General features: G+C 39.0%; 2 protein-coding genes and 1 pseudogene across 2 annotated transcripts; 1 reads left to right on the top strand and 2 right to left on the bottom strand.

The window, feature by feature from the left end:
* Positions 1-5,497: 5,497 nt before the first annotated feature.
* On the bottom strand, positions 5,498-10,785 carry LOC140950686 (sulfotransferase 1B1-like). The gene is made up of 4 exons (XM_073399931.1): positions 10,545-10,785; positions 9,267-9,623; positions 8,457-8,551; positions 5,498-6,463 (listed from the first exon to the last, which is right to left on the bottom strand). The coding sequence occupies exons 1-4, from the start codon at positions 10,723-10,725 to the stop codon at positions 6,188-6,190; spliced, it is 909 nt and encodes a 302-aa protein (XP_073256032.1). The 5' UTR covers positions 10,726-10,785; the 3' UTR covers positions 5,498-6,187.
* A 1,429-nt stretch (positions 10,786-12,214) lies between these two features.
* LOC140950567 (sulfotransferase 1E1-like) lies at positions 12,215-18,310 on the bottom strand (annotated as a pseudogene).
* Positions 18,311-19,150: 840 nt separating this feature from the next.
* Positions 19,151-24,893, top strand: LOC140950568 (transmembrane protein 218-like). Its single transcript, XM_073399805.1, has 3 exons — positions 19,151-19,332; positions 22,296-22,404; positions 23,493-24,893. Exons 1-3 carry the CDS (start codon positions 19,226-19,228, stop codon positions 23,640-23,642), a joined length of 366 nt encoding a protein of 121 aa, XP_073255906.1. The 5' UTR covers positions 19,151-19,225; the 3' UTR covers positions 23,643-24,893.
* The last annotated feature ends 817 nt before the right edge of the window (positions 24,894-25,710 follow it).

Genomic DNA, 25,710 nt, shown 5'->3' with positions numbered 1-25,710 from the left:
AGGGCTCCTTGTTAAAAACTTTCGACTTGTTTTGAGGATTAGACGTGTACAACAAGCAGAACAGACCCTCGCCTTCAACATAAACGGGCCACCACATCTCAGTTGTAACACAAAATGACATCGAACTTTTTTTTAAGCCAACTATGTTGAAATTTGTCTCTTTTAGGGATCAATAAAAGGATGACCCACGCCCAGGTTGGTCTCCCTAACAGGTTTAATTCAAAATTTCCGACGAGCACCCCCGACCCTTTCATATGGCAGTCCCCCCGGGTTAAAAATATACATATTGCGTGACAGCGTGACACGTCACAAAAAAAAAGCAAAAACCCTGTCAGGGAGGTGTTCTGGCGGCCATTTTTCCCGTTTAACCTCTGGGAGAGAGTTAGCCGTTTAACCTCCGGCGCGAGGGTTCCCATTTAACCTCTGGGACCGAGTTAATAGTTCGAGCACCTCCCTGCACTTGCTGGGCCGGAGATCGGGGCCCGTCAGCAAGCTAGACAGTCCCCCCCCGGTAAGTCAATCTACCGCACGGGTTAGTCAAACAGGCTTCAGAGAGTTGGCCATCTCTCACCGCCCTATAACCCCACCAGCAAAATCAACCTAACTTTTGTCTAAGAAAATTGACCTATATATTTGGATCGAAAACTCATTTCGCTCACTTATGGTTTAAAACACTCATGGTACGGTTCTTCACAGACGCATGCGTGTTGGGCCAAAAAATGGTTTGGAAATTTCGTTGATTCATACACAACATCCCCATCCACTCAGGCTCGTTCAGTTCAGCTATGAAAAATATGGCTATCATTTTGTAAAAGTTATTCCTCAAAATCTCGCGTAGCCCAGCTTTCCAAAAACTCTTGTTACAAAAACGGGCCTTAGAGAGGTGCTCAGCATTTTATAAGATTAAATTTGCTATGAACTGTAAATGCCATTGGAGACTTCGTAGGATACAATTTCCGCCCTTCAACGACTCAAGAAATAGCTTGAAGGAACCATGAACATGAGGCAAGATCGACATCTGAACAACGGCCTACTTATGCACATCAAAAATTTGATAATGAACGATCCGAACACTGTTAAGGTTACAAGCAAGCAAACAGCTTTTTGTTTCACACACTATGCAAACGACATTCGGGGAAATTTGAGTGGAATACGCTTGGCTTGGTGTACGATGAGCTCCCCACCTCCCCCGCCGGCCCCTTACGTTTGTAAAAGGCTCCGATGCCTCTGAATTGGGTCCTAAAAATCAGTTGTATTCGTAAAAGAAAAACGTAAAAAGGTTTGGTGATTCAGTCGAGGACTGCCGATTCTGTTCGGCAGGCCTCTGGTGCCCTCTTCTCAGGCGCACTCAGTGAATGCTTTTTGGCAATGCAATTTAATAGCCAATGATTTCTTGTTGTAAAAGTATACCTCGTTATCGACAAGACTGTGAAATAAATGGAGCTGTGTAAACCCGTCTAGTCAGACCATTTGTTGTGAAGTTTAATTAATTAGAGTTTAAGAATTATTTTTTCGTAGTTAGATTCCCTGTTTCCTCGACATTAATATGAAGCTTGTTTCTTCACTAGGTATTGTTCAATAGCACAACAGAAAGGAGGGAAAACAATTATTAGTGAATTATTTCCAGTATATATTCGGTAAAGATGGAAAGGAAAGCCATTCTATTTCAGTTTTAATTATTTTTGATGAAGAGGACACGATAAGGGAGTTTAAGATCCAACGACCGAACAGCAAGGAAAACATCGCTCAAAAAGTGAATTTGCGTTCTTTCAGTCTTTATAGCGATTATTCCTATCCACTTACTTTGTCAAATGTAGGCGAATCCTGCCGAAGCTGAATTTCAAGGGACCATATCCAGGCTCAGAAAGAGAAATAAAATTTCGTCGTTGCTTGTTTACGTCCTCCATAAAACGCGAAATTAGGAATTTTCACCGCGTAGTCGTGCAAAAACGGGAAAAAATGTACAAAAAAGTGCGAGGCACGTGCAAATTTGTTGTTTTGCTTAATAAAACCTATTGTTTGCCGTCGCGTCGTTGAATCTTAAAGTCAATAGAACACGCTGGTTGCAAAACACAAAATCAGGTTTTAATTTTCCAAATTTAACTTACGTTTTTTTTTACAGTAATATTGCCTGCAACTGCTGAAAAGAGGTTCACAGTTGCATCAAGTTTAGACGTATTTTTCCTTCCTTTTCCATAAGTCAGAAAATAGTGGATGTTGTTTAATTGTGCCCAAAAGAATACCGGTAAAATGTACCACAAACGTTTAGTTACACATTCTTTAGAGCGGTGATTTGATAAATGCAAATTTTGCATTTAAGAATCTCTACAGACACAAAAATTCGCAAATAAACGACTCTGTATATATGCAGAGTGAAACTACTTCGCAATTAATTAATAAATTGCGAGTTTTTTACTCACTCACATATACGAAGCAAAATTTTGCAATTAGTTAATCGCGAAGTTTTACTCTAAATACATATTTATTACACTGATACAAATCTCGCACTTAACTATTTTCCTTAACGGCGAAATTTCTGTCTGTTTATAGTTAAAGACTCAAATCTCGCACTTAACTATTTTTGTGTTTCTTACTATAAACAGAGAGAAATTTCGCAGTTAATGACAAATGATTAACTGCGAGATAGTCAGGGGCACCTAACGAGAATAAAGTTCAAAACCAATTAAACATAGCATTGTTAAACGTATTTTAGTATTTAAACGGTAGATATAGGCATATTTTTATCCCCTAAAAATTTTTCATCTGTTCGGATTTCCTAGCTGAAAGTCTAGTTAAAACTTACCTTTTTGAAAATTTCAGCCTGAAAAAAGGCTCCCGAAAATTCTAGGTGACCTTTTTAGGGTAAAAATCCGTTAAAAATAGGCAATTATACCATTTTTTAGATGTTCGAAAATCCTAGGAGAGGCAGGCAAGCAAGAAATTTTGCAACAAATGTTTCGAAAATTCTAGATCTAAAATAGTCTTCCGAACAGATATTCTTCCGAAAATTGTCGTTGGGTGCCCCTGATCAGTATATATATATGCACAGTATCTTTTTACTTATTTTACTTTTCACTGAGATAATTAATTGCGAAAGTTTGTCGTCTATCTGTAGACAAACTTAAATGCAAAGTTTGCATTTATATCTGCTCCCGCTCGCATACCTTCAAAGGACTTCATAGGAACCGACTTTCTGGACTTTGAAAAACTGACATCTTTGTACTCTAGAAAGGCTTCTTTTATACTCAACACATCATTAAACATTTTTTCTGGTCTTATTTTAACTAAAATAGAAAAAAAAAGGAAACAGAAAAGAGATTTTTTCTAAGATTTCTAGTTGCCGGGTTATTGTTGTTAAATATAAAAATATCTGAAGTCCACAGCAGCAAACCAATGAGTGGTGTCGGATCTCTCAGTTGTAGACCATGATCAGTACAATTAAACTTGTAGAAAAATATGAAATGGCAAACTGATCCTTACGGCAAGGCGATGAGGAAGTAAACAAAAGTCAAACCCCGCCAAACCGGGAATACATGTACGCTCGGGGGCTTGCACTGTGTGAATTGATCTTGTGGTTAGGTAGCTCTTTTTCATGATCCAATACGCAGCTGAATACCTTCAACAGCACATCTTCTGCGACTATTTCGCGTTCGTCAAGGATTCTCTGAAACAAGGAATCCCTCTGTAGCATCTCCGCTGAAACTGCGTTCATATGTTGTGACGTACGGCATTGATCTTCAAACTCTCCTAGGCGAAATCTTTTACAGGGCTCCTTGTTAAAAACTTTCAACTTGTTTTGAGGATTAGACGTGTCATGTTTTTTGCACAACAAGCATATCAGACCTTCGCCCTCAACATAAACAGGCCTCCAGATCTTAGTTTTAACACAAAATGACTTGATATTTTGTTTAGCCAAATATGTGAAATTTGTTAAGTCTGCTTTGCAATCGTTGTTGGTAACATTACAACAACCAGCCTTTTTACAGAAATCATGCTGAAGATACTTAGATGTAAACAACTAACCCCAATGGGGGGGGGGAAGGGAACTCCCATATGAAAGCAGCGGGGATCCTCGTCAGTCTCGCTTAGGGGTGTAAATTTCTGATTTAGCTTGATTCTAGGTCCCAGATCTCGCTCATTAGAAATTATACAACGTGACCAACTTGTTCTACTGAGCTTCATCTATGAGAGTTTAAAATAGTTTGGATCGGAACAGCTTTTACAAATTTTCGCTTCTTTAACAAAGAAATACAGATTTACTTTAAAAAATGTAAAACAAACACTGCGCGCTGCTTTTAATACTGCTCAGGACTAATCGATAAATTTCCTCAAATCTCAAATCTTTATTTTAACACGTTAAAAAATTCAGCAGCTTTTTTGTTACATATAAAGCATAACTACATAACAATATTTAATAATAATAAATACGTATATAAAGAGTCTCTTAAAAATACTACTCAAAATTACACTAAACTATACCTGTTTTCCATGAATGCCGTGTATCTAACTTAATTAACTAAAATGAAATTTTAACAATTGCTTAAAACGATTTAGAGATTTCTCTTTCCTAAGATTGCGGGGCAGACTGTTCCAGAGAGTTGCATCTCTATAGCTAAAGCTCCTTTTTAGGTAGTTGGTTCTTGGTAAAGGGACATTTAATTTGTTCGTATAGTCCCTTAAGACATAGCCTGACGTACTGCGCTCAGTAAACATAGAGGATAAATTGTCAGGAGCCAGATCATTAAGAGCTTTGAATACAATTAAAGCAACTTGAATTTGACGCTGGGTGATCAGGTCTTTTCAACCAAGTTGTTATAACAAGTAGCGAGCGTCAGCATCATAGGAGGAGGAAGTCAAACTGCGAGCAGCACGATTCTGCAGTTTTTGTACTCTTTCAGAGAGCGTTTTGCCGCAATTACCCCAGACAATACTACAGTAATCGAAATGGGGTTGTACCAAGGCATTGTAGATGTAATGTAGTATTTCTGGCGACACAAAAGGTCTAACTCGCTTTATGGCGCCAATGCCAGAGGGAATCTTTTTGGATAGTTTGTCGATATGACTAGGCCATGCCGTGCCTGCGTCGCAAACGCCCAAAATCGTCTGTATAAATGGTTTAGATGAGTGCGTGGGCCGGTGGCTGCAAAGCAGGCGCTACTAGATCTATGAAAGGCCGATGATTCGTTTTAAGACCCTGACAGCAAACTGACCGACAGATGCTAATGAGACTTGATGACAAAATGTTGATAATGATGATAATGTTGATGATGTTGATGATAAAGAAGAAGAAGAAGTAGAAGAACATGATGATGATGATGATGACGATGATGACGTTGATGGTGGTGTTGGTGCTAGTAGTGATGATGATGATGATGTTATGTTGATGTTCATGTGACCATGACGATGATCATGATTGGTTAGTCATGACTGCACATATTCTCAAACCATTTTTTATTGTTCATCAAAAATATTACGCTTAAAAACATGCTTTCCTCGACCGATGTTCTCGTCTTACAATATAGTCACAAGCATATCTTCAAGTAACAGTTGTCATCCCTTGAATTGTGTTACTGTTGGTCTTGCTATGTTTTTAGGCAGAAGTTCGGCTTTTTTTTCTTCGCAAAACGTGGGTAGCAAATTTTCCGCCACTTTCTTCTAGAAAAATTTAGCTTAAATGATTAAATAAGACATCCTTGTGCCTAACTATGTAAGGTAAGGAGGTAATAGAGTATTATTGTTGGGAAATGAGGATTTCTTCAGTTCTTTTGGCAGAAAAATCGGTTACGTGACGAGTCATGAATCTTCAGGAGGAAAGATGGGCAAAGATCATAATAACTTCAAGACAAAATATCCTGACATTTTATAAAGCGGAAAGTGCAGTAATTACATTTTGCGGATGCAATAACGTATTTTGAGAGTGTTAAGTATATTTTTTATCAGCAGCTACAGACTTGTACTATAAACTAAGCTGAGGCACGACTTGACACACACAGAGTGCCCTTTACTGGCCTAAATTAACTAACTCTCCTTGTCACTGAAAATGTGAGCAGTATGCAATTTAGCACGTTATCTGTCCAAAGAAACGTTAAAGAGTTCCCTCTGTATAAACGCATTTTAGACACTAGTGAATTTCAATACTCGAATACACAACTAGAAATTTATCGATCGACTACTCAAACGCTGTCTTCTATATCTCAAAGTCAAACTCTAATCCAGTTCCTTTCAGTTTTTCCAACACTTCCTTTTCAAATCTCTCATTCAATTCTGGAGTGAAGTAATTCTTCCATCCACCGACCACTCCCTTCCGAAGAAGCAAGGAACTGTCTTCGTTCCGAATCTTATAACTGATCTCATTTTTCTTCATGTTCTTGAATGTACATTGCTCTGCAATACGATTGATGAGTTCATCGGACAGTTGTTTATTCAAAAAATTAGCAATCATTCGTACATGGAGCGGTGAATCCTAGGAGGAATTGAAATTGAAATTGAAATTTGAACAACTAATTATCCTCTCCCCTTATATACATGGGGCTTTTCAGGGATGATGAAACAAATACTTCAAAGGAAGCATAACAAAGTTAGGAATCACAACAGGTAGGAGGCGAACAAGTTGACTACAGTAAAATCCCGCGAGTAAGAAACTGAACTAAGAACCTGTTAGCCTAACATTTGCCATTTCTACCCCGTATAAACAAGAACCTGTTTAGCCTAGAAAATGAAAAACGGGTTCTTATTTTTTAAAATCATATTAATGAAATGCAGCTGCAAAGCTGTGCAAGAATCCTGTTTGGAGAATTAGGAGCTTGGCATTGCTGTGCAAATACAAGTGCTAATTTATTGATGTAATAAAAAAGTAAAGTGCAAGAGGTTAACATTGTTGTATCGCAATTTGAAATTGAAAAATACGCTGATTACCATCTTGTTTTGTAGCTTGTTCTTTTTTATATTTTTTTTAAAACTGTGTTAACTACCACACAGTAATTTTCAAGGAGTTATAATAACTCCTCTAGTGGGGCTAATTTAACTCCTTACGGTGGAGTTATTTTTTGGGGAGTTATTTTAACTCCAAAAAGGAGTTTAAAGAACTCTTTTTCAGGAGCAAAAGTGACCCCAGATATTGAGAAGTTAAAATAACCCCCAAAAAGGAGTTATCCTGTACCTTAAATTTTTACTCCACTTTCACAGTTAAATTAACTCCAAAAAGACTAAAAACACTCAAGTTCAAGCTCAAGTTACGGGTCAAATATAAATCCTCCGAGCGAAAAAAACACCCGGTCCTTAACTCCGGTACGGACCTCAAAGAAGATAAGTCAGAATTTTTGTTTCAAAGTATGTAATTGAATTGAGAAAGATATAAGGATGATTGTTTTCACAATTGGTATGTAGGATGTTTATCTCGGGGTAACTAACTCTCCCAATAATCTGGGGCTATATTTCAGGGGCACCCAACGAGAATATAGTTCAAAACCACATAAACATAGCCGTTGTTGAACGTACTTTAGTATTGAAACGGTAGATAAAGGCTTATTTTCATCCCTAAAAATTTTTCATCTGTTCGGATTTCCTAGCTGAAAGTGTAGTGATCCGAAAATTATAGGGATCAAAATTTACCTTCATCGAGAATTTCAGCCAGAAAAAAGGCGACCCAAAGGTGACCTTTTTAGGGTGAAAATCCGTTAAAAATGGGCAATTATACCACTTTTTTGATGTTCGAAAATCCTAGGAGAGCCAGGCAAGCAAGAAATTTTACAGAAAATGATCCGAAAATTCTAGATCTCAAATCGTCTTCCGAACAGATAATTTTCCGAAAATTGTCGTTGGGTGCCCCTGATATTTACACTATTGCTCTTTTGCCGACACGAAAACTATACCAGATGGGCCTATGTTCATTCTTAAGAACTGTGTTTTGCAAGCGCGATTTCTGTAACGGAGCGAAGTTGCGCCGGCGCTCTGATCGAAAAAAGAAGTGTCTCATATCGGACAGCAGTTTCTGTGCCACACTTTGGTGCAGTGTGAACTGCGAGGACTGGAGTCAACTAAGACGAAAGTGAATATTTAAGAGTGAAGACTGGGATTTAGTACGACTTGTCCATTGCTATGCCGTTGCTCTTCATACAACTACACCTGGTGGCTTTTCGTGCCCTCACGGATGCTATCCGTTATCCGGGGGGGAGTACTTCAGGACTTTTTGGGTGGGGATGTGCCGCTGGGACCCAGGAACCCTTAGTCTATACCAGATATAGTTAAAGTGAATTTTGCTACCCTATACTAGACTGAACTCCCCAAATAAGGTCCGTAATAACCAACATTAACATACCCGAGTGGCCCCACCCCCTCCCTCCCCCTCCTCTTACTCCTATCCTGGGATCATGACTTCCCAAGTATGTATCACTCCAACTATTGCCACTGAAATAAAAGTTTTTATGCTACTAATTAGAAGGAAACTGCAAAATTACCTTGTGCAAATCTTCGTATTTCAGAAACAAGACATTGGGATCGTCTTTATGTTTCCACCAATCAAGAACATGGTCGTTCCAAGCGTTCCAAGCGACTACAGACAACAAAATATTACTGAGTAAGATGCAATATAATAAGCGTCTGCGTCCTATTGACATCTGAGGAACGAGCGCAGAAATTCCACTTTGATGACGTGACTACCCAGATCTGGGTAGTGCTTCTGATTGGTTGAAGCAAATTCCCTCGCAGCACAACCAATCAGAAGCACGACCCATATCTGGGTAGTGATACGTCATCAGTATGGAATTTTTTTTCGCTCGTTCCTCACACGTCATTTTGCGAGGAAACCAATGGCAGCGTCGCGAAATATCGTCTGTTTGCTCAGCAGGCGTTAAAAGGGGAAGGGGAAGGGGGAATTTTGGCGCGCGAGGGAGACAGGAATCACTCCTCCCTCGCGCGTGGTCTCGCGCCCTAATTCCCTTCCCCTTCCCTTTCGAACACCTGCCCCGCAGGCTAGTGACGCTTGGGCTAATCTATATTTTATAGTAACACGAAAGACGTAAATAAAACTTTGAACGACGAGGCTGGTGTAATCGAGTCTTCTGTCGGAATATTCCACTTAATCTGTATCTAGCGTAGATTGGTACAGATAACACGATCATTTTATTTCCGTGTGTAATGTCCAAAAGGATACGGAACCGTTTGTCATTCGTCGCTATAGAAACGAGAAGGGGGCCAAAGCCGAAATGCGTCCCGCAAGTAGCGAATGTGCTGTGGTACACTTCTCCATTCACAAAATGAAGACTTACCATTGCCCTCAATGAACAACTTGCAAGCGAATTCCCATGGTCCACTGAAATCAAAAATGCCAAGCTTTCTCCAGTCCTCCATGAAATGAAAGTAAGACACCGCCACATCCTTCGGGTTACGAGCAACGTAAATATATTTACACTGAGCATCTTTTTTTGCAATTTTAGGGGTAGTGGGGTAAGGAAGGTGGGTCTTCATCAGACGAGGGCTTGGCAGAGTTTTAAAGTCAACCAACATCTCTCTGACAGCACTGCAGGCAGCGCCTTCAAAGTATGGGAATCGGAACATTTGTCTTTCGGTGCTGATTGCTCCCTGATTGTAAATTTGCCAGACAATTTCCTGCACCCAAGTTGTTCCTAAAGACAACGAGCGATGCAAAATTGAAGCAACATATCGTTTCAGTTCTCTTAAACATGAACGTTCAAAAAGTGACTGTGCACATTCAATATTTTACCCAATTACATGAAATTCTTTATAGCTATGACGAACGCTGTTTTGTGATAGCCCCGGTTGTCGTGATCTTCATCTCTTGAGATTACGGACCTACGACGCGAAATGACCAAATTCGAAGTTCTCTATGGAACGTGAAAGTCAAACTGCGAGAAATTTTTTGCATTCATATGAGCCCGGACTTAACCCCTCTCTTCGGTTAAAGCTTCATTGCGCAACTTTAAAGCAATAGCTAAAAAGAATAAGAGAGGATGCATTTTAAACTCGGTGAAACAAATTTGAAAATGAATTAATCCGCATTTCAAGAGCTTGGGACAAAGAAAAATATTAACCTAGTACATGGACTTGCTCTCCATGAGTTCTCCGCAGCTCGCCCTGTGTTTGGGAGGTCATCGGTTCGAATCCCGTCGGGGACTCAGATTTTGTTCTTTGTCCCACGCTCGTGACATGCTGATTATTTAGTCATTTTCACGGTAGCTAAAAAGTTTGAAAAGACGTGAACTGGTAAGTCCGTTTTTCAGTGACGTTTTGTGGGATCGTAAGGTCCCTAATTTGCGATCGTTTCATCGTCGGAATAGATTTTACTTGTTCCATTTCGACGATTGTGCCCGTCCACATCGTCCTGCTAAGTCGCGTCACATCATCATCATCATCATCGTTTGGGACAACTTCACCGTTGATGGAGACCGTGACGTGGACATAGATGCTTAATAATGGGGGTTTGGGGCGCCTAATTAACTACGTCTACGACTAAGAAATGGCATTATTTGAGTACTACCCAATAATTGTGTTTAAATTATTGTAAATAGCACCTTGAGAGCACGAACCTGACTTGGGATATGAAACGACGAACACGTCATCTGGTCGGGTTTCGAAACGGGAAATATAGTCGGCTAGCACCTCTGGATCTTTTGTGAAAAACGATGGAATTTTTACGCCCAAAACGTCCCAGTATTTCACTGATGTCCATTCTCCTTCTGTTATTTGAATCACTGGAAAACCTGCCATGATAAATTCAGCGTTTCAATCTTGATCAGCTTTGCACAAACAATCGAACAGCTTTATCTGTTTTCAAACAGAAAGCCTGCATGCGATCTGTAACGTTCATTATTATATGGTTGGGGTTCTGCTTGCGGCCAAGGTGAAGCCCATTCTGTGTTCGGATTGGCTACCCGACTAACCCCAGCGGGCAAGATGGATCTATCAAGACCCTTCGGGATTTCCCGCTTTGGTCCCGCAAGAAAAAAGCTTCGGTCAAGATGGCCGGACATTGGGCTTGTTTTTTTGCGTATCATTTGACCTCGACCTTGTCTTCGTCCAAAAACCGCAAAATAGAACTTGGCCGATAACCAGCCACCTTGACATCGCATAACGCATATGTATGCACGATCTTATTATATTTATTTCCTAGAAGCGAATATTTACTGAGGTCAATGTTTCCATCCTCGTTCCATCGGACTCGGCTTTAAAACAAAAATACCCTTATAGAATTTTCCGAGAAGTCATGTATTTGCAATCCATGTTAAAGTAAAAACACCCTTAACTTTTCATAGACAGTATGTTCAACTCTGGCAACAATTTGTTGACCATACGTTTGAACAGAAAAGTGCGTTTCAAATTTTGCACAAATAGCAACTAACAAAAAGAGATGCCAACTAATGTGATGGTCTCTTACAAGAGCAAAACCACAGGGTTCAGTTACTAATAATGCAGACTTTACTGCACGCAATGTCTAAGTCAAGATACGTGCAGTGCCGTGTTTTCATGTAAAAGTTCTTAGTAAGCACCGAAAATCTGGTCTCTTACGCAGGTCTACGCAGCCGTTTTTGTCTCGTCGCGCAACGCTCCTCCCCAACAGCGGGTGGGCGCGGTGCGTGAGGATCCGTTGCGTGACGTGACGTTGCGTGATGACCACCAACCGCTGTTCAGGAAATGACCCTGCGCTCCTCTCCTCTCTGCTCCGAAGGAACAAGACCGGACCCAATCGAGCATTACAGGGAACATAGAGATGAGACAGAACACATGTCAAGTGGCACAAGATTTTGGCCCCATGTGAATTCCAAAACCGCGCGCGAAGTTCAGATCCACAGGGTTGAAATATCCACTTACTCAAACCAGATTAGGATACGTACGGTGCCATGTTTTCACTAAAAGTTCTTCGTATACTCTGTGCGCGAGCAGCGTAGTACATGCAGAGGAGACAGAGAACATAGAGATCAGACCATGTGTCCAGTGATCGCTCATAGAAAAGCTTAAATTAACAATGGAAATTATGAAGTGTTTCGAAAACTGAAGACTTTTTTTAACAACGAGAACAACAACAAAGCCTTAATTATTATTTGGATCGCAAAAACAACACATTACAAGAGAATATCATATTATCATTTAATCATTAAAAACCGAACTGACACGCACGTATATGGCTCCTTCTCGTTTTCGGCTATTTTTGTAGATACTGCAGAGCGTACAGAATCCGAAATCCAATGTCTTTCCTCCTCTATATCTCAAAATCAAACTCTAAACCAGTTCCTTTCAGTTTCTCCAACACTTCCTTCTCAAATCTCTCATTCAGCTCTGGAGTAAAGTAATTCTTCCATCCACCGACCACGCCCTTACGCAACAATGGCGAACTCTGCTCTTCGTCCATTATCTTGTAACTGATCTCATTTTTCTTCATTCCTTGGAAAGTACATTGCTCCGCAATACGGTTGATGATTTCATCAGAGAGTGGGTGGTTCAAGAACTCCGCTATCCTTCGAACATAGGAGGGCAAATCCTAAGATGCATAATGTATTGTCAAAGTTACAGTCAAGAAGACTTTTGCAGGGACTGATCAAACAACGTGAAATAGAGTTAAGTTGCCATATTTCGACTGGCCAATACCAGTCTTCATCAGGTTTATTGAGATATCACGAATTTACAGAAATATATATGAAATAAAATAATGACCGGAAATTACATAATATGACGTGGTATGGTGTGGCTACTTTTAAAAGAGACAAGATAACAAAAAAATAAAAGATATACTATATATAGTTACAGTTCATCACGTTTATTGATGCCCAGAGGCTCAATTGTCTTAGCTTTATGGATAAGGTGGGCTTCACGTGCTTTCCTGAAAGAATCACGCCCATTTTTAAGTTTTTCAATAGGAATCAAGAGCACATGATTGTCGGAATGATTGCTGGTAAGGAAGTGTTCTGAAAGTGCAGTATGGATGTAATTACCAGTAGAGTTGAGTATAGGTCGTCTGTGTTCATTGAAACGGTCTTTGAGGCGACGTTTAGTTTCTCCAATATATTGAGCAAGATTGTTCGTACACGGTTTTTTGATCTACAAAAAAAATAACCATAACCTGTGTTGTCTGGAAAGCACAACAAAGGGCGTTGAAAAACTGGCCTGTTTCTAGACTGGGTAATCATTTCATGAAATGAAAAACCAGCCTTTTTGTTATCTACTTCGTAAGTTGGGACTGTAGTCGTACATGGTTTTGATGGATATGTACCGGGTTTCCATGCAGTTCAGTGTGGGATAAGGTAGAGGAATAAGAGGCCAGTTCTGGTCCGGATTTGGGGTATAATTTATTGGAGATAAATCAGGGATAATCATGAAGAGTGTCAGTTTCGGGTTTGTATAAACTATGTCTGGGTCTGGGATAGGGTAGAGAGTCTAAAGTAAGAGTTACAGAATCTAACTGAACACTACCTCCGGGCACAGGCTAAGGGCTCTAAGGTTATAGTGACATAAATTCTCCTAACAATTCGTAAAGGGCCCTCACGAGGTAAGAGGGGAACTGGGAAGGGGCTCTCATCTAGGGCCGGTTGTTCAATGATGGTTTAAGATAACCCAGGGTTGGTGCGATATTTGAATTCAGATATAAAAGCTAAAAAAGCAAATTCAGTTTATTTCTTTTCGTCCACAATTTGATGACTGGATACACTAAAAAGAATAGAAAAAATTATCCAAGGAAATGCTATTGGACAGAAGAAAAAACCTGGATTAAAATTTGGGGTGTAACGATTCATATTCCTTGCGATTCCATTCGATTTTGATTATTGCCATTCGATTTCGATTATTTCGATTTGATCATGTAAATGTTTCTTAATTCTTATAACATAATGCGTAATGTAAACAACACTGATGCAACCCTAAACCCTCAATTTGAGAACAGTAATAGGGACAGGGGGATTCACAGCTGCTTGGTAGTTCGTCACCATGATTGAGAACCTGACGAAGGGCGTTTCGCACCTGGTTTGCCTTACTTGGAAATTCTCAAGGGGTAGTCAAAGGACAGCATTTTTCCAGGCGACACTAAAAATGGCGTTCGAACTGCAATCATATTTTCCTCGTCAATCGAAAACGCACATTTTAAAGAGTTCTGGATTCTGATTTTACAATACAATAACTCACTGAGGGCACCCTGGAAAGGTATGCAAAAATCAAATCAAAATCGAAATGTGGAAGCAAAGAATGGTGAATCGAACCGAACGGTCATAATCGCGATTAAATCGTTACACCACTAATTGAAATTAAACCCCGGGTTAGCACTAATCAGACTTCGGACAACTGGGCCCAGACCTTGAAGCAAGGGGTTACGCTCTCGAAAATAAACTTTATCCGCGACGCATCCATGCGCTTCTTAGTGCTGGTCTAAAAGTAAATGGGCGAAGGGGGCCTAGCTTAGGGTCTGTTTACATGGTGGTGGGGGACCCCAGATTGGTGAGGTAACCCGCCTGTCCATATAATCTCTCAATTTAATTTGATCACGTTTACATGATAGGTGGGCTGACCCGCCACATGTTACCTCACCTATCTGGGGTCCCTCACCTCCATGTAAACGGGCCCTTTTTTCCGCTACCGTATTGTAACAGTTGTAACTAGAACTGCAATATCACCTTGTGTAAATCTTCATATTTGACAAACAAGACATTAGGATCGTCTCTGTGTTTCCACCAGTCAAGAACATGATCATTCCAAAAGTTGAAACCAGCTACACACAACAAAGTCATAATAGGATACAAGTTGTAAAGAGTATATTCTAAATTTCTATTCATGAGGATGTTGCGTTATTACTTTAACTACATGTATTGCGCTTGGCCGGTAGAGGCTATCATTCGACATTAGTTATTTTTCTTTTATAGTAGACTAAAAAGTACTTGAATCAAACTATTTTTATAGTAACATTTTAGTAGCCTGCGTTGTACAAGTAATTTACCATTGGTATATAACTATTTAGGAATTAAAACATTTGTCTGCAATGTTGGCCGAATATTAATGACCTGCATTAATGTCTGCTGTCTGCGTCAGAAAGAAAACATATATTCCTTAACATTAGGGGTACCAAACAGCCAATTTCCAAATATTTCAGACGTGTCTCTATGGTTTTTTATTATTATTATTATTATTATTATTATTATTATTATTTAGAAGCCTCCTTCTCTCAGTGTTCGGAAGCCTTAAGAGAAATTTGATCGTCTTGAAAGTTATTATTGACTTTTTTTTACAGAAGAAAGGCATCGGGTGCCCCCGTAATATTATCACTTCTCTTAAACGTCTGGCGTCTCTCACTCCAAATAACTTTAGGTTTTGTTTGGTTATTTCTTCTTATGGTTGTGAGAGCTGACTTTTTATGAAAAAGAAGAGCTTACCTTTTCCCTCAATAAATAGCTTACTGAAAAACTCCCATGGTCTGTTGTAGGAACTAATGCCAACTTTTTTCCAGTGCTCCACAAAATGAAAAAATGACACTGCTACATCCTTGGGGTTGCGAGCAACGTAGATATATTTACATTGATCATCTTCATTCGCACTTTTAGGGGTAGTTTGGTAAGGAAGGTGGGATTTAATCATACGAGGGCTTGGCAGAGCTTTAAAATCAATCACTAGCTGTTGATTGGCGTTACAGGCACAACCTTCAAGGAAAGGGAATCGAAAAAAATTGCTTTTCGCTGCTGATTGCACCTTCATTGTATATTTGCCAGACGATCTCCTGCACCCAACTCGTCCCTAGAAAAGTGAGAAAATAACAGTCATTTTAGAGAGTCTCTTGATTGAAGTAAGTCAGTGATTCGCGGATTGATAGTGAATGGCGTGTCACCTTAAGTGAGTTGGAGTGTTGGGCGCACACGGAGCTCTAAGGGAGAACAGAGATTACGCCCATATTAGGGAGCTTAAGCAACGATGACGACAGCAACGAGAACGGCAAGCAACAGGTTAAAAGGCAAGACAACACTCTTCACGTGCATCACGCTTTTTTGTACATTTATTTACCGTCAGTGCAAGACTAGTCTGTGACGTGAAAATGCTTACATTCACGTTTTGTGGACGACGTGAACACAACACGACTTTCTTTTTCTTTTCCTGAACTTTGATACAGTCTTTTGGAATTCAACTCCACAAAAAATTGCCAACATTTGACATATTTAACCTTTTTAAGTGATGTTTTCGCAGCCGTCGCCGTCATTGTTGCTTAAGGTGATGTTTAATACACGGGACGATTCGCAACGACGACTTTTAGTGTAACACAGTGTTGCACACGGTTGGAACAATGTTGTAACTATTCGAAAAAATGTTGCGATAATGTTGCAACGCTTTGTTGACGTTAAAATCGTCGTTGCGAATCGTCGTCTTGTGTAAAATCACCTCTAAGCTCCCTAATATCAACTTGACGTAAAGCAAGAGAGGATAAAGGTCATCCTCTCTTACTGATGCGTAAAATGGCCTTTAATTGAACAACAACAACGACGACAAAAAGACGTGAATTAGTTCTTTCAGACGTGAACAAACCGTACATGATCACAGAAAATGAGAGGTTCACCAGTACAGGAAACCGATCCCGACGACCACTAATAGTGGCTAAAGGACAGTTCACAAAAAATTGAAAGTTCTCCAGCACGTTTCTTAATTCGTATAATCCCAGCCCAGAAAAAAAATGGTACTATGAAAAAGTTCTTCCAGAGGTGTTTCATTTGAATGCATGGTAACATCATAGGATTCACATAGGACGGTGTGAAAATAATGCTAAAGAGGTTTCATTTGAATGGTTTTGTCCACAGACTCAAAAGTTAGAATTACATACCAAATAAAAAGTGCCATGTGAAAGTACTGCTGAAGAGGTTTCATTTGAATGGTAACACCATAGGATTTCATCCACAGACTCAAAAGTTAGAACTACATACTAAATAAATGGTACCGTGTGAAAGTACTGCTGAAGAGGTTTCATTTGAATGGTAACACCATAGGATTTCATCCACAGACTCAAAAGTTAGAACTACATACTAAATAAATGGTACCGTGTGAAAGTACTGCTGAAGAGGTTTCATTTGAATGGTAACACCATAGGATTTCATCCACAGACTCAAAAGTTAGAACTACATACTAAATTAATAGTACCATGTGAGAGTACTGATGAAGAGGTTTCATTTGAATGGTAACACCATAGGATTTCATCCACAGACTCAAAAGTTAGAACTACATACTAAATAAATGGTACCGTGTGAAAGTACTGCTGAAGAGGTTTCATTTGAATGGTAACACCATAAAGTGGCAAGTTATCTCCAAGAAATGAAAAGGTTAATACGAATTCATGATTGTTGGCCTATACTAAGGTCACTAAGGCCAACATACCCTAGGTCAGAGCCTTTTCATGCTCGCACGCGAGAAACTGAAAAGCCAACGGGGATTTGATCGACAAAGCCAGGAGGCTGACTATCATGCCTTTCTTTACTCCTCCGCCATTATTGGCAAAATTTTTGCCCTATGTAGACATCAGCACTTATGTGTTCGCGCGTTTTGCACTTTATATCTATCTGACTTGGAAACCTAACGGTTTATTTAAATGCTAGGTATTTCCTTACCTGTAATGTATTTTTAGTTTTCCTTTTATTACACTGCATGTAACTGACCATTAGACTAAAACTACCTTCTGTAACTATTATTATTATATAAACACCAATGAAATACCAGGTGAGCTTTCGCGCGAAAACTTGATATCTTCACATGTGAAAATATCACCGTTGCTCTCATAATATTAAAATCGCGCCTTTCACATCAAAAAACAGTTAAAGTGAAATGGTGTTGGTGGCTCATTGGTGTTTAAATAATAAATAGAACATTACATGGCCGCTTGGAGATACGAAATTTCTCTTCTCGTTTTGAAAAAATATTTCACCCGTTCGCGCACTCGAAGGGAAATTTCGTATCTCCCCGCGAATCCCTCTATTTATTCTAAAGCGAAATGTAAATAAAGCTTGTTGTTGTTGGACGTCTTGTTGTTGTTGTTGTTATTAGGTAGAAAACAAGCAAAATAGAATGCAGTTTTATCCAATGAATGTTTATGCACGAACGTCCGAAACAAACACGTAACAGCGGTACCTTTGAAAAAAAAAATCATCACAGCAATGATTCACGAACCTGACTTGGGATACGCAACCACAAAAACATCTTCTGGTCGTGTCTCAAAATGGCAGATAAAGTCGGCTAGCGAGGCTGGATCTTGCGTAAAAAGAAGTGGAATTTTCACTCCCAAGATATCCCAGAATTTGCCTGATGTCCATTCGCCCTCTGTTGTTTGAAATAAAGGAAAATTTGCCATGGTAGATTGCTGTGAGTGCAGCTTTGCACGCAGAAACGAGCAGTTTCGAACCAAAAGCCCGATCATGCGATCTGTAACGTTCTTCTAGACTTTATTTTACGGGCGAATATTTTTGGTTACTTAGTGGTTATACACCGCTAGTACAGTTTTGACACTTTAATAAAGGTATCATCATCATCATCATCATCATCCATGTTCAGTCGTTGTCGGCTGTGTCACGTTTTCGCCTCTTGAAAAAAAAAGCCTTGTAGATTTTGTCGAAAGTTCAGGTTTTTGCAATCTATATTAACCTTGCGATGAACCATGTCGCAACCCGTTTACCCAATTGAAAGACGTTTTTTTAAATTCTTAATTAACTATTTCTGAAATAATCAATCAAGAGTCTCTTACAAATTTCATCTTTATAGCTTTGAAATGAAACTTGCGTTACCTGTTGCATTTCAAATCACGGGCACTTGTTCAAGATAAGGAAATTTTGACAAAATCGTTTTATCAACAAACAAAAGATGCAAATGTTTGAAAACTGGGAAATTCATAGTCTGGGAGTGAGCTTTCTACTGGAAATGGAGAGAAACACAGAGATACAATTTCGTTCACAGAGGCTGCGATCCCGCACGGTTCCGCTGGATTTTGAAGGCTCTGGGACGAGATGGCGCAGAAATTCAATGGGGAACTAGGCAAACAGTAAGCTTTTTTTAGCTATTGTTTGCCACGCTAATGATCGGTTGAAATCTTCAAAGCAGAAAAACAATGCTTTTTGATTTTCTTGAAAACATGTCTCCGCTCAAGTCGTTTCCAAGGTCACACCAGATGTATCCCTACATGACAGAATTAGCAATTTGCAACATGGCGCCGAGTAGTGCTTCGAAGTGTATTCTGTTAAATTCGAAGAACGTTTGATCGTAACTCACAAACATGGCTTTGGTGGCGGGAATGGGTGTTGGTGTTCTACTACTGCTAATATTTTGGACTCTAGGCATTGTAGGCTGTGTAGCGTTGTCAAGGACCGAAGGACCTTTGAAGTAAGTTTAAGTTTAAGTGAAAACTTTCTAAACTTACTACCTTATAGGAGGCCCTGCCAGGGGGGGCTCCCATGTTGCTCGTCTGAATTTTAAAACGTCTCGTGTCAGTATTTATTAATGCTTCACGTCGCTGTCGGAAATTGAACGAAAATTCTTTGTCTTTGTCGGAATTTTAGAAAAGGGGGATAGCGATGCGTTGTAAATTAAAGAAACCGTTACAGTTGTGCAATTTCTCAGTTAACCTTTCACGTATAGAACACCTATACATCGCCATTCACAATTAAGGGTGTGTTCCTTTCGGTGAATCCAAAAACGGATTTTCGATCTTAAAACAGATTTCGCGTTCCTTTCGGCAAACCCAAATTCGGTTTTTTGATCTGGTGAATCCTTTGAAAAAGGATTCACATTGGATTTGAAATCCGAAGAATCCGAATCCAGATTAACGGATTAGTGATCTACGCTGTTCCATACACAGTGGATACGAAATTAGTCAGATGATCCAGCTTTACTTCCAGTTGAAGTATTCCCGTAGAGTTTCCTAATTGCTGCCATTTGCCGTAAAACATCTGAAAACACTAGAAGATTGTTCATAGTGGCACAGTAAAATATCCATGTGTTGACCATTTGTCGCTAAAGATTGCTTAAAAACACAAATAAGTAAAAGGGAAAAATAACTGCCATCTTTGTACAAACTCACTTGTGGACGCGATAGGCACTCCATAGTGTTACATAAAAAACCGAGCTACGAAACTGGATCAAACTGAGCCGACTACCTTTAGATAATTTTCAACTTTAACGCGCTCCTTTCTTGATCTGTTTATGTTCCATCGTCGTTATTCGAACTGCCGACCACGAATTGCATAATTTGTCAAACAGTAGAAAACATGTCATTTCTTGAGAGGCTCAGGCTGTCATGCATATTGCACGCGCTTGCGAAAGGTTACCCAGGTCACAAATCCAATTTCGTATTTCACGTTCCATTCGACCGCGAAATCCGGCATATCTCGGATCAGAAATCCGTTTTTGGATTCACTTAAAGGAACACTGTTAACACATCCTAAGTGATCCATGTTCAACATTTTAAGACTAATTGCCCTCATAAATCGTACATGAAGGCCGGTTAGCGGTGGTCTACTCTGTGAGAGCGGTTGGAAGGTCAGTGGTTAAGTTACCTGGTACCTGGTCTCTCCACCGTCGTCACCGTCTGACAGAGGTTGACAAAGATGTGAGAAGTTCTGGAACAAGCATAGTATTCATCATTTTCAGATAGACCATAATGCACCTTGTTTACCCCCCAAAACTTTGCATAACCATTGTCTTGGATTTCTCTTGGGACGACTGTAATACCTAGGAGAAATTGGAAAAAATGGTTATGCAAAATTCTGAGGGGGAAAACAAGGTGCACTATGGTCTATATGAAAGTAGTGATTACAAGAGATGTAAAGCATGCGTAGAATTAAGCTGTTTGACGGACAACCTAGTTCCAAGGTCTCCCAGGAGTTGTGCGGGGTTGCGTAAATGAAGACTATGTGACGGGCCAATGCGACGCGCTCAGGAGGGTCCACTGAAACTCCCTGACGAGAGACAATCTCTGAAGCGCAAGGAAAATTGATGAAAATTACTTCTTCTGGGCATTCAGACTGGTGATAAATTAGCCAAACCACAGTTCTTTGTCGCATATTCTCAGCTTTGCCGTCACTGTCGCAATTTGGCTGAGGGAGGTTGTCGCTTGTCGTAATTATTTCATTTTAGGCTCGGTCGCTACTTTTTGGGTGATGTCGCTTGTCGGAATTTACCCTGGCAGGGCCTCTTATAGTAAACGCTACCTATCAGTTTTGATATTACAGGCTAACAATAGAGAAGAAAAAGGTATTTTTACTGCTTTACATACCTGTGTTTTTATTGCGTGCCAGATAGTGTTACGATCATGTGTATATCAGTATATGGTTACTTGAATGTATATGCATTTCTCTGTACGCTATATATTTTCGGCTAACGTTTTCTAAAATTTAAGCTTAGATCAAACCTTTTATATTCTGTTTTTCAATATGACTGGCTGTCTCAAATGGGTCTATGATTCTTTCATATCGTCCGTATAGGCATGAAGGGAGAGTACCTGAGCTGACTGGCAGACAAACACTCATAAACACTTTTGTGGAATGCTCTGAAATCTTTCCCTAGACTTTTAAAGGAAAGAACATCTCGAGAAAGGGATACTTTTCAGAGAATGTTACAGCACAGTTTACTTTGATTACTGGTCTGTCACTCTGTGCAGGAGATATCAGTGGTAGATGATGATGATGATGATGATTATAATTATGATAATTTTCTTTATTATCTATTTAAATGTTCTCAAAACATAGCCAAGAAAAGTGTTATTGATGCTGACAGCTTCGATGACTGTCATTCTTCTTTATCAAAAGTTGAAAATCTGCAAAGGTGTCAGAAGCCTGGCAACATCATTAAGACTTTTCTTGGCCATGTTTTGAGAACATTTTAATAGATATTAACTTTACTAGCCTGATGAATTTCTTCAAGAATAATAATTTATTATAAAAAAATATAAGGCACAAAATAGCATTTAAATATGATCTAATGCACACAAACAATTCTCCAGGATGGTGATTTTACACTACCTGATTTTTGTAGTCTTCACTTTAGCTTACAAGGATGGACTTTTAATATGATTGCCCGTCTAAAAGGGTACACCCAGCAAGAAGAGAGCATTCCCTGGGTGGCTTACCCTGTCTGGTGCATTCATATGTTTCTGTTTACTTCGAAAAGTTTACCCCTCCCCCAACTTCTTTGAAAAGACCCTATTGTTACACTCGTATAGAGTTATTGTTCATCTCCTTCACAGTATAAATTTGTTTGTAAAAGGTAAGTGAAAAATAATAATTTTGTCACACCCTTGATAAAAATAAATCAAAGTAAAACATAGTTATTCTCTCTTCTTCATTTAGAAATGCTGTTGTAGGAATATTTTTGCTTGTTGTTATTCTCACATTGGCTTTGATCTTCTGGCCAAGAAAAACTAAGGAAGAGGAATTGGCAGGATCCACAGTTAAAAAGGTGTGCATTGGAATGGTGGTGTTTTTATCAAAGGGGCAGGTTTATGGTTCAGCGCATGCTCATTAATTAAATTTTTTTTTTCCAATTTATTATTTATTCTATCGGTTTATAATCTCACTCACATGTATCTCAGCCATCTAAGAGTGTATTTCAAAGTAGAAGTGTGTTTCACAGTAACCTGAAGTAGGATGGAACAGTACTAAAATCGGAGAAAAAATTAGTGGATTATGCCAATACGACCAATGTTGAATTTATTGTTGACCTGAAGGTTTTGTTCCATGGTTGATGAATTTACAGCTATTTGGACATAAGTTGTTCAAGTGACTGCCAGCGGAGTGTGCAGATTGGTTCTTTAACAACATTAAGACATGATCATATTGCTTGCATAGACGATACAGCATGTCCCCCGGCAGAAAAATAACATCTCGATTAATGAGCATGCGCTGAACCGTGAACCACTCCCTTTAAAAATGAATAGACTTGTACAGACTAACACCTTGTGTGGCATTTCTGTGGGGTTGTCCATGACCAACCTGAGAAAAGGTCAGTAGTTTAAGACCTTCAGATATTTCATTAACCCTTTAAGCCTCAATATCCACATACCAATAAATTATTAAATTCTCTAATCTCCATACATAACTGTTGAGAGAATTTCATTAGCGATCAAAGCATTTTTCTTTTACTGATGATTTAATTTATTCTCACAACCCTTTCGTCTCAATTGTTTACTGATATTGTTAAGAGAAAGTTGATTTTGGTCACCCTTGGGACTTTTAAAAAGGGTTAATGAGAGGACTAGGATCTACTGTATGAATAAATTGGATGCATTTTGCTAAAATGTTACTTCATATTTTACAGGGCCTCACTGAATATCTCTCTTTGTGAAGTGAGCTCCCTTTATAAAGATTGTTATTATTATTATTATTATTATTATTATTATTATTATTCATTTTGCCTTGAGAATGGTGTCATGATGATACTGAAACGTCGGCTTTTAACGTTAATATTCGCTTGCTTATGTTTTAAGAAATCGTTATTGATCAAGATTATTATTATTATTATTATTATTATTATATTTTGTTCAACAGATTGAAGTTGATGAACTGATTATTCCTAAGACTGTCCTGTTTGTGTTCCTCTGCATCTTTGCCGTGGTTGCCTTTGTTTTCCTGGTTCTTCACTGGATGGAGCCGGTATATTCACCAGCCCTTACCTCCAGGAAAACATACACATTCTAACAGGCAGATTCTGTTGATATGAACCAATGATGCATGGATGATAACAAAATCAACGGAGAAGCATAAATAATTATTCTTCACTGTCTTTATCTTCATCTTAAATGGCATCATATTTAGCCATGTCATGTCAGGCCTAGTTCCAGTGGATATGCAGAGAAGCTTGTTGTGGCTTGCAAAAATATTTGCTTTACGGCTGTTTCGGATAACATGCGACCTGCAATGTCAAAAACGTCTTTGGACTTTGGGTTTTTCTGTGACGCCAATCAAAATCTGAAGGCTCGGCACTTTCTAGCGGACCTCTTAGGAAACAGAAGTTTACTTCAATGGATTCAAAAAGTCATGGTTTGTGATTTGTGATTGGTGGATTTCGATCTGTGTTTGGACTTTGGGTTTTTCTGTGACGTCAATCAAAATCTGAAGGCTCGGCACTTTCTAGCCGACCTCTTAGGAAACAGAAGTTTACTTCAAGAGTTTCAAAAAGTCATGGTTTGTGATTCGGATTGGCGGATTTCGATCTGTTTTGTATAGTGTGTCAGGTGGATTTGTGCTATGACGTTCTTTTGTGTGATGTAAACTTTTCACGTTTTAGCTCTCACATTTTTTGCCTTCTTACGGAAACATGGCAGGTTTAGATTCCCAAGGTGAAATTGTTCCTATAGAGCTTCAAATCCAGTGGAAACACAGATATGGGAGAAAACAAATCGGTACATTCCCGCTAACAGTTAATTTTGCAGCTTCTGCTTGTTGTTGCCGCACTTTCTTTGACAAGTAAGGATTAGGTGTTATGGAAACGGTTTGATTGACATCGAAGAAAAACCCAAAATCCTGAAACAATTTTGACAATGCCGTCCATGTTATACAAACCAGCTGTAAATGTCATGAAGGACAATCAATAGCACCATTAAACAATGTCATCTGAAGAATTCCAGATGATCTGCAGATAGAGATGCTTGTAGTGGCTTGTAAAATTCATGGTTTTCAATCTCGGAAAGGAGAGTGGTTTAGTGATACTGTGCTGCTTATTTGATTGTGTAAATTTAAGTGACAACAACATTATGACTCTATTATGGATGTCAAAGTGCTAATATTATACCATATCATACTAAATTAGGTAACAAAGATGTTACTTTATTTACGATCTTCAAGTACATCCTGAAGATTTTAGTAGCTTTAATTTAATTTATTGCCGGTATTTTTTGTATATATTAAATAGGTATGTAAACAATGCATTAAAGACAAATTATGTACAGTAATTATTGAGAGAGGTTTTTGTAATAATACCATAAAATTTCAAAAATAAGGCCGGGGGCTTGTATACATTTTCAAAGGCACTTTTTGAGAGGCTTAAGGGGATTGCCTTTGCAGATTGGAGTCAGGAGACCTGTCTCATGCTGAAACCACGGGATCCAAAAAGTACCAAAAAGTACCCGAAATTGAAACAGCTTAAAAGAAAATGTGACAGGTCTGCCAGGTTTTAGTTTTAGACTGCCTTACGGTCTAGCATGATTTTTTCCTCACAGAACCTTATAACTTTAAATCATCATACAATCTCCTTTTAATATGTTTATCACCCTAAAACTAATTTGTTTTCTTGCTTTTTCTATCTCTGGTATAACAGAAATTGAATCACCCAATTTCTGTATTTTGCAGGTCCAAGAGAGGAAAATCCTTTTTTTGAAAAAAGGATTTATTCTCTCTTGGCAGGTAACAGGAAATTGGGTTTTAAACATCAAGGCATTGTTTAGTACTTTCAGAGATGTAATGAGGTTGAATCTGCAATAAAAGTTAAATTCCAATAGAGTGGAATTCATTGCCCTTTTCTGAGTTATGTTCCTCAAATGATCTCAAGTACCGGAAGATAGTACCCCCGGAGGGGGCTCCCATAAGAAGGGGCGGGGATGCTCATTGTCTCACTTAGGGGTGTACATTTCGGATTTTGGGTCTCATTTGGGGTGTTTTGGGCAAAACACCATTATATTTAGCCATAAAGGTCTTTTTTAGGGTTGCACGTAATGAAAATTATAAAAATAACTATACATTTGTCTGTGTTTTAAAATGGTCTCTTTTA

Source organism: Porites lutea, chromosome 10 (genome assembly GCF_958299795.1).
Source record: "Porites lutea chromosome 10, jaPorLute2.1, whole genome shotgun sequence".
NCBI lineage: Eukaryota > Metazoa > Cnidaria > Anthozoa > Scleractinia > Poritidae > Porites > Porites lutea.
This window is presented reverse-complemented; position numbering and strand designations above follow the sequence as displayed.